The 8,265-nt window shown below is 45.9% G+C and overlaps 2 protein-coding genes and 1 long non-coding RNA gene across 3 annotated transcripts; 1 reads left to right on the plus strand and 2 right to left on the minus strand.

Moving 5' to 3' along the window:
* Positions 1 to 368: 368 nt before the first annotated feature.
* Positions 369 to 1,947, minus strand: zar1 (zygote arrest 1). Its single transcript, XM_058072215.2, has 4 exons — positions 1,229 to 1,947; positions 848 to 940; positions 706 to 780; positions 369 to 639 (listed from the first exon to the last, which is right to left on the minus strand). Exons 1-4 carry the CDS (start codon positions 1,868 to 1,870, stop codon positions 496 to 498), a joined length of 954 nt encoding a protein of 317 aa, XP_057928198.2. The 5' UTR covers positions 1,871 to 1,947; the 3' UTR covers positions 369 to 495.
* Positions 1,948 to 2,379: 432 nt separating this feature from the next.
* Positions 2,380 to 4,382, plus strand: LOC144898354 (uncharacterized). Its single transcript, XR_013627269.1, has 4 exons — positions 2,380 to 3,098; positions 3,555 to 3,660; positions 3,737 to 4,091; positions 4,316 to 4,382. It is a non-coding gene; the product is annotated as an uncharacterized LOC144898354 (long non-coding RNA).
* Positions 3,339 to 7,669, minus strand: slc10a4 (solute carrier family 10 member 4). The gene is made up of 3 exons (XM_058072206.2): positions 6,942 to 7,669; positions 5,991 to 6,201; positions 3,339 to 4,077 (listed from the first exon to the last, which is right to left on the minus strand). Exons 1-3 carry the CDS (start codon positions 7,391 to 7,393, stop codon positions 3,547 to 3,549), a joined length of 1,194 nt encoding a protein of 397 aa, XP_057928189.2. The 5' UTR covers positions 7,394 to 7,669; the 3' UTR covers positions 3,339 to 3,546.
* Between the last annotated feature and the right edge of the window lie 596 nt (positions 7,670 to 8,265).

The following is an 8,265-nucleotide window of genomic DNA, read 5'->3' on the forward strand; positions in this document are numbered from 1 at the left end:
TAGCATGCATCTGCTTTGTACTACAGCCAACAGGATTAGTAATGGTCACTTTTTTATAGGAGTAAGAATTTTGATATTGCCATTACTTTTTTTTTTTTACCATGTTACAAGCATATAGCATGGTCTGGGGCTGCAAGAGTGCTGCCGGTACAGTTGAACAGTGGTTTATTAGGATCAATTACAACATGTAGTTTGAGCAGCATCCCCTACCTTGGGAGTTTTCCCAAGACATGACAAATTGGTATCAATTTAAACTAACATGATTTTTCAAGACATAAGTTGAGCCGTTAAACTTTAATGGCACAGATTGCATCTGTGCCTAGTGATATGTCTGACCATCCAGCTGAAAGAAATGGATTATGCCTCCAAGGAGTGCAAAGTAGCCATTTTATTACTTGTGATGCCATCACTGTCTGCAACAAAACGTGAAACAAAAGTACTGAAACAATATATTTGCCGAGTGTTGCGGTTTGGCCCCCATGGTTCAAGTGTGGCTCATATGATGTACTTGAAGCTGAATGTGCTGTCACAGGAGAGTCGCTTGCCTTTGCAACGGCCACACAAGTCCTGGCGGTGCGGCCGTTTGGGGTCCACATGGCGCTGCGTCACAGAGCAGCAGCATCGGGCTTTGTTGCAGGTCTAGACAGGACCAGATTAGTGAAGACAGGCTGCGAGGCATTTTATAACATAAGGAGAGTGGCTCACGTGACAGGTGATGTCCTCCACGCGGTACGGATTGAACTCCTGTTGGCATTTCCTGCAGTACTGTTTGAAGTAAACCTGAAAGGCATAGCCAGTGTTTTAAGGCCTTGTTTATTTAAAAAAAAAAATAGAAAAATATACTCACCTTGTTGGTACCCTGAACGCACCACACGTAGGCACTTTCCCATCTCAGATTGCATTCTCTGCAGTGATAGTAGCCATACTTCTGCTCCAGAAACTGATGAAAAATCAGTTAACTACAGTAAGTAGTCATGGGAAAAACATGAGACCACCCTTGTTAGGCCAAAGTAACCTTGACATCTAAGCTAATTGATAGTTTCTCCAAATGTGTAAACATGTTTAAAGCTAAACGGCCTCTGTTTACAATTTATTAAGGTTTACAAAATATTAATAAATTACCCCCCAAAATTAGTAAGTTGGGACTCTTCATTAAAGTTTAAATAAAAAAACAGACGCCATTATAAAATTAGATGGGGAAAAATTGACAGTCACAAGAGCGACTTACCTGGAACCGTACTCGCGCTTTGCCCTTTGACCCCTCTTCGGCGGCCACCCCCTCCTCGCTGTTCTGCTGTTTGAACTCCACCTGCTCCTCCTCGTGATTATCCTTCTGGGCGTCCACCTTGACGGCATCACCTTCGACTTCGTGTGCCCCCTTAGCCAGAGCCTCCCGGGGCGGCGACTCCTTGTCCTCCGCCAGGAAGTACGTGATGTTCCGGTAGGCTATGGGAGAGTACAGCGCCAGGGTCCGCGGGTATCGAACCGCCGTATTGGGGCTACCACTCTCGCCGGTGGTCGAGGACACCTCTGAGGCCTTCCTACGTCGGACGTCTCTCTTCATGGCCACGAGAGTGCGCGGCCCGAGGGAGCACTGAACGGTGGCATCCCTCTTGGGGTTCACCTGCACCGCCACGTCCTTTGTGTTGGCCTTGCGGAGCCTCGGGGTGAGCTTGGGGTTGATCTTCGACAGGATGGACTTGAGCTGGGCGCGCTGCTGGTTGTTGAAGGCTTCCGAGGAGTCGCCATAGTGGGACAGGTAACTTTTGTACTTCCACGACGTTTCTTTGGGTCGGTACCTGCTCGCGTAATAAGGATTGTAAGATGAATAGAAATAGCTATCGACTGGCTCGTCGCCGTACGTTGCCATTTTGTTTGTTCAACCGACACAGCTGGACAGATGAAGTCATTTAAATGTCCCGCGTCTCCATGGACGCCATTAAGGTTCATTAAAGACAGATGTGTTGTCACACGACCAGGGGTGGGTCTACAGGGTGCTTTTTGGGATGCATAGCCACCCTAACTTTTACTCACATACCAGTTTTCCATGTGGATGCATTATGTTGTCTGCAAATATGTTTTCATTCATTAAATCTGTCTTAGAAGATTGTCTTGGGCCGAAAAGGAATATAATACAACACAATACATTACAATAGTATGAGAAATGTCACAGATCGCAACTGAATTACATTACTCATTGGTGAAAACCTGTCATCATGTGTCTGCTTGTATGAAAGAGTGCTGGGGATCCCGCTGAAAATTAGGAATTATTTCATGTTGCATTTTGTTATACTTCGGATACTGGTTCATCATGTTTGTCAGACTTTACTGTTCAGTTTGATATCTGATATATCCACATTTTTTGTAGAGTATATAGCTGTGGTCAACCGATAATCAGCATCAGTATTCTGCATTTATCGGCCTGTTTTTGAATCCAACAGCTGAAACTAAAGTGACGCAACGTCCTCTGTGGAGACTAATTCAATTAAATTGGACACAGTCAGTCGTTTTAAAAGTAACCTTTTTTCCTGAAGGAAAAGTGGGTTAACAACAAAAAAGTAAAGTGGTAGACCCAGCCCTGAGCCAGACAAACTGATCGGCCCGTCAAGACACGCGCCAATTCTCAGACCAAATGAAGGGCTTTAGTGGCACTGAGTGCAGGCCAATAACCACCAGACGGCAACTGCAAGAGAAAAGTTTTAAAAACAAAAAAACATCTTCAAAGGCCTCATCTCCATCAATGCCACATAATTGCTCTTGTGAAATTTACACGAGAGAACCAAACATGGGACATTGAAAGGTTTTTTCTCCGATTAGAAACAATGTAACCTTGACGGTCCTGCTTCCAAAGTTACTGGCATGACAGGGAAATCCCAGGAGATGTTTTCCACTTGGTGTGCATGGTGTTCAGAGGGCCATTATGGGGTGCTTTTTCCTTCAATGGAAGAATATAGCTTCTAGTTGTGCAGGGGCGTCAAATGGCAGCTGGTTATGTGGGAAATGTTGTTACTCCTGACTGAAGGCCCTCGTCTGTGGTGATCGCCTGACGAAGGACATCTTCCAACTGGTCCTAACATGTTGATCAGGAGTTCATCTTGGTGAGACCTCTTTCTTTTCTTTGTTTTTACATTTTACTCTTTATAATGATTAACTTCTTTTTACGCTGTTATGACTGTGTTCATGATTATTGTTGTATAATTATTTGGTCTTCTTGATATTTCTTTGAAAACCGCACTAAAATTGCATTGCTATTAGTTATAGTTTAGTGCTATGACAAAATGAAGGTACTCAGGCAATGATGCCTATATAACATCTTTTATTTTCTCCATATATTTGTTTTAATATACACATATTGTACATTTATTTGTTCATTCCCACACAGTATTGCCGTTACATTCACAGACTTGATGTGACGCATGATTAAAAATTTTTTCAACAGGGTTTTTTTAAAACAGTGATAAACATGCATCAGCCTGTCTTGTTTGTTTTTAAAATGTATGTCACACAAACATGGCTGCCCCTCTCATCCCATTTGTTTTGACGTATTTACACAGGCGTAGGATCCGGAGGACAGGGGTCCAGCATGATGGTGTTGGGGTCGCTCACTGTCACGGCTCCATACGACCCGTCAAAGTCGACATCCTCGTCCTGAAATCTCTGGTATGTTATGTCCGTGTCCTCACCATCCCGCACTGGGTCCGCCTTGTGCAGCACCTTCTTTCGGTACAACCTGTAGACCAGGATGAAGACGCCCGCCTCAGCCGCCTGGAAGAGCGCGTAGAGCAGTGGGAACATGTACATGCCACCCATCAGCTGAGGCGGGAAGGCCAGCTTGAGGATGGCTGTGCACAGCTGCACATTCTGGCAACCTGTCTCCAGGGAGACAGCGCGACGGCTGTTGGGTGGTAGGTCGAAGAGCACTGCCAGGCCATAGCCCGCTGCGTAGCCACACATGGGCATCAGGAGGGCCACGGCATAGACCGACAGTGGGATGGTGGAGATAAGCTCGGGGCCCAGCATGGCTGCCGTTAGGATGAAGAGCAGGAGGAGGGTAATGAGCAGGGACCAGAGGGATGCCTGGGGAGACACAGGTGACTATCAATTGCATCATATAGCCAACTAAATAATATAAAGTGGCAATTACACATTTTAAGGCTTTGAAAGCTATAACCATCTCTTAAAAACAAGGTGGACAGCCCTTAGTTAAGATGCAATGGTGATAAGCATGGCTCATCATCTTTTGTACCGTAGTGTGAAAATGGATGCACCCTTTAAAAGTCTAAAAAATGCCAAACGTATTCTTCCGCTTATCAAGTGTCAGGTCGATGTCTCCCTGGCTACTCTGTCCAGGTCCTCCTGGAGGATCCTGAGGCATTCCTAGGACATTTGAGAACCCCCTTCTTAAAAACCACCACTTTGGTCTGCCAATCCAGAGGCACAGCCCCAAAGTCCAGAGTCATGTCAACCAAGGCAGCCCCATAGCATCCAGCGCCTTGAGGAACCCTGGCTGGATATCATCCACCCCCGGGGCCTTGCCACCACAAGGAGTTTTTGACAACCTCTGCAACCTTAGCTCCAGAGATGAGGGAGGCTACCCAAGAGTCGCCAGGCACTGCTTTCTCATTGGAAGACTTGTCAGTGGCATTAAGGAGGTCTTCGAAGTATTTTGTCCACCAGTTCACAACTCCTTGATTGGAGCTCACTAGCACACTGCTTCCATTGGACCAAAAATTGGAATTGGACTCCTTTTTCAGCTTGACGGCACATCTCTGCTGATGTCCACCCATGGTTCTGGATTACTCCATGACAGGCACCTTATGGCCACAGCTCTGATCGACAATGGAGGATGGAACATGGCCTACTCGGAGTCGGAGTCAATGTCTGCTGCCTTCCTGGTCGAACATCTCATGCAGTTGGGATTTGAAACCTCTGATGGGAGACTACACCAGACATTTCCATCAGGGGCCATCTATGGGCCTTCCAGGTCTGACTGGTATCTTCAGTCACTATCGGAGCCGACTCACCAATTGGTTAACAAGGCCGCAACCCTCTTCACCAGTGTGTCCACAACATATGACCGCAAGTCCGACGACATGACCACAAAGTCCATCATCGATCTGCGGCTCAGGGTATGCTAGCGTCATATGGTGTACATATGGAAACCCTTATGCTTGAAAAATGGTTTTGGTAATGGACAATCTGGGATGAGCACAGACATCATGAACAACACTGCTCTGGTTCAGATCACAGGGGCCAATCCTCTGCTAATGTCTAATGGTTTCCAATGAATATTTGTTCAGGTTGGAACTTGCCTAAACAGGCAAACATCAGGCAGAAGTGGTTGGAGTTTCAGATTCCTGACGAGCAAGAGCAAAATATGGGAAGTATCCGCCACAAATCCGCCAAACCGTTGCTGAAGCCTGATGCCTTTCCAACGTTACTTGGTCTTGTTGAAGAGTCAGAAGCGCAAGCTGTGAGTAACAATTTACTTTGTGTGTCCTAAGTACTAACTTATTTTGTGTAAGTAGGCGGTTGTTTGTGTATCATTATAGAATGTTCATACAGGGAGTGTCTGACTTGCATGTATGCAAATTACAAGCTCACCGATGTCTGAAGTTGTTAACAGCCTTTCTCATCACAATCTACGTTTTTTTAAACACGGGTAGTCCCACAAAAAGCATTCAATTACCAAATTTACACTACTGATATTGTGTCAAGATTGTCTGCACTTAATAACTGCGTACCGACCTTGATCTATCAGGTGCAGTCATGTAAATTATACCTTCAGGTACTCCAATATACCCAGTTTTATATGGCTGCCTTTAATCAATTGTTTACACTGTAACATTAGGCTAATAAGTAAAATGCTATGGCAACACGATATATCTTCACTTTTTTAACGTTTTTTTGTAGTATACATTGCTACATGATAATAGCATCAGATTACTATCAGGTCTGACAGAGCCGTGAAATCAGACCAGCAATGTTACCTTCAAGACGGTGTCAGCTACGCGCGTGTAGCGGTATCTCAGCATCACACCGAGGCCAATGGGGATGAGCGTGCTGCACAGGGTGAGAATGATGGCGCCAAAGGGCATGAGGCTGACCACAGGTGTGTTGATCCAGGCACGGCTGTAGATCCATAGACACAATGGCATCAGGACCAATGCCAGCAGCGTGGAAGAGATGGTCATGATGATGCTGTGGAGACAGCGTGTGCTTAGTTGATGGCTGTATTTGCATGCTTAATTGTCCATTTTCACAAACTAATTCGTACCCTGACAAGAAATTAGCTCGCTCTGCTTTCGTTTTCCACCCAAATCCCTCCACAAGCCTCAGTTGTCTGTAACATGCACAGAACCGAATCCACTGTCCCCTAATTACATTAGTCTGCTTCTCGTTTTGCTTCAACTTCAACTGGCCTCTCACACATTGCACCAATAACCTTTTCCCCTGGAATACCTGCCATTGGATGTTCTCCTGGTGCTTGTATGGGGATTTCTCCAGGTTAATGGGACACTTGAAATATGGGTTGTTCAAAGTACGGCCTGGGAGCCATTTGCAGGTTGCAGCTCATTTTTTTAACCTGCCCTCTGCAGGCAAAATTAACACACACAGATGCAGTGTGAATAGCCTTAAAAAATATGTGCCCTATTCACTACAGTCCAGGTTGTGCCCCGCCTCTGGAAGTCAGATTGCCTATGCTCCAGCTTATCTATCACTCGATGAAGACAAGAAAGTATAAAAGAGGGATGGCTGCATCTTTTTAGTCTAGCTTACTCAGACCTTTTGGTATTGTATGTATTTTTTTTTAAGCAATTGAAAGATGTTGGCAAATTAAATGTGAAATTATTAGTACCGCCAACATTGCAATCACACACTAATGCATCCAAATGGGCCAATATAGCAGCTTTTCTATAAAGTTAGAGAGGTGTCCCTACCTGAGGTTCATCTCTCCATGGACCAGCAGAGACATGATGTTAGACAAGTTCCCCCCAGGACAGCATCCGCACAGAAGGACCGCCATGGCGGCCACGTCATCCAGAGAGAAGGCCAGAGCAAGCAGAAAGGCAACCAGGGGCATGATGACAAACTGGCACACCAGAGCCAACAACACACCTATGGGTCGCCGGATGTGCTCCCCCAGCTGGCTCACGTCCACCGTGCAGCCCAACCCGAGCATGGTGAAGCACAGCACCATGCCCACGAACACGTTGATGCCGTGGCTGAGCGGCGAGTCCCAAAAGGCTGGCACCAGGTGGAGAGGGGACTCGGACGGCTGCGCCCGGACCATTAGCGCCACAGCAGTTGCAGTCTGGAACCCGGGGAAAACCTGTAAGCCCGCGGCCGGTGTGGACATCAAGTCTCCCGGTGTTAGGCTGGCGTTATCCATGGCGCAACGGGAGCGGATAAGCCTATCTCTTGTGAGCAACAGATGTGAGCATAGATAATTACGCACAGCTTGGTGCACTTGTCACTGTGGCGCATAGGATCGTGGTCGTGACGGTGCCATGGCTCTCGGGGCTGCAAGTGTCCACACTCAGCCTGTAGGGACTCCACGGAGTGTTAGAGAGGAGAGAACAATCCCTCACGTCCTGGCTGGACCTTTTATAGCTGCTCCCCTGCGCAATGAGTGGAAAGAAAGCCCCCACGCCGCCCACCACCACAACGTCAATCATACTGCCCAAAACAGGGTCAGGATAGATCTTTACATTACATTGAGATATTTGCCACTAGAATCCTATCAAGGTAAAATTTCATCCAGATGAAATGTAATATAACGTTAGTATTTGACAACGATGTTAACATTTACGCGTGCGTAAAGAGAAGCCGCGGTGAAAGCAGCTGTGTCACCATCGATACGAAGCGTTCATTCTTTACAAAAAGTGCACCAAGCTGGAAAACGTGCGAGTTGCTTTTGTTTGGCTTTTCTTTTACGAAGAGCGTGTGCGCGCGCATTTTACGCACGAATGCGCATTCTTTACCATAATGCACATGACGATCTCTTATTGGTACAATAGTAAAAAGTACAGACAAGAGTAAAAGAGGCACAATATCCCTTCCGAAAGATATACAGCATATAGAGTCTGTTTGAATATATATCACACGAGTAATTTAATAAATGCACACTGAAACTAATATCATAGGAGAACTGATCTTAATATTTTGACTAAAACATGAGGGACAAATGATTGGAAACATATTGTTAATGCTATGTTTGTATTGTCACAATTGTTTGTATAGCACTATGATGGTTGTGCAGGT

Source organism: Doryrhamphus excisus, linkage group LG4, assembly GCF_037039965.1.
Source record: "Doryrhamphus excisus strain RoL-2023G ecotype Guam linkage group LG4, RoL_Dexc_Guam_v1.1, whole genome shotgun sequence".
Taxonomy (NCBI): Eukaryota; Metazoa; Chordata; class Actinopteri; order Syngnathiformes; family Syngnathidae; genus Doryrhamphus; species Doryrhamphus excisus.

Coding starts and splice junctions, on each gene's coding strand:
- zar1 (XM_058072215.2), bottom strand. CDS start 1,870: ATGGCAACGTACGGCGACGAGCCAGTCGATAGCTATTTCTATTCATCT. Junction 941..1,228: donor AAGCGCGAGTACGGTTCCAG/GTAAGTCGCTCT, acceptor ATTTTTCATCAG/TTTCTGGAGCAGAAGTATGG. Junction 781..847: donor GCGTTCAGGGTACCAACAAG/GTGAGTATATTT, acceptor TATGCCTTTCAG/GTTTACTTCAAACAGTACTG.
- slc10a4 (XM_058072206.2), bottom strand. CDS start 7,393: ATGGATAACGCCAGCCTAACACCGGGAGACTTGATGTCCACACCGGCC. Junction 6,202..6,941: donor CATGGAGAGATGAACCTCAG/GTAGGGACACCT, acceptor CTGTCTCCACAG/CATCATCATGACCATCTCTT. Junction 4,078..5,990: donor TAGCTGACACCGTCTTGAAG/GTAACATTGCTG, acceptor GTGTCTCCCCAG/GCATCCCTCTGGTCCCTGCT.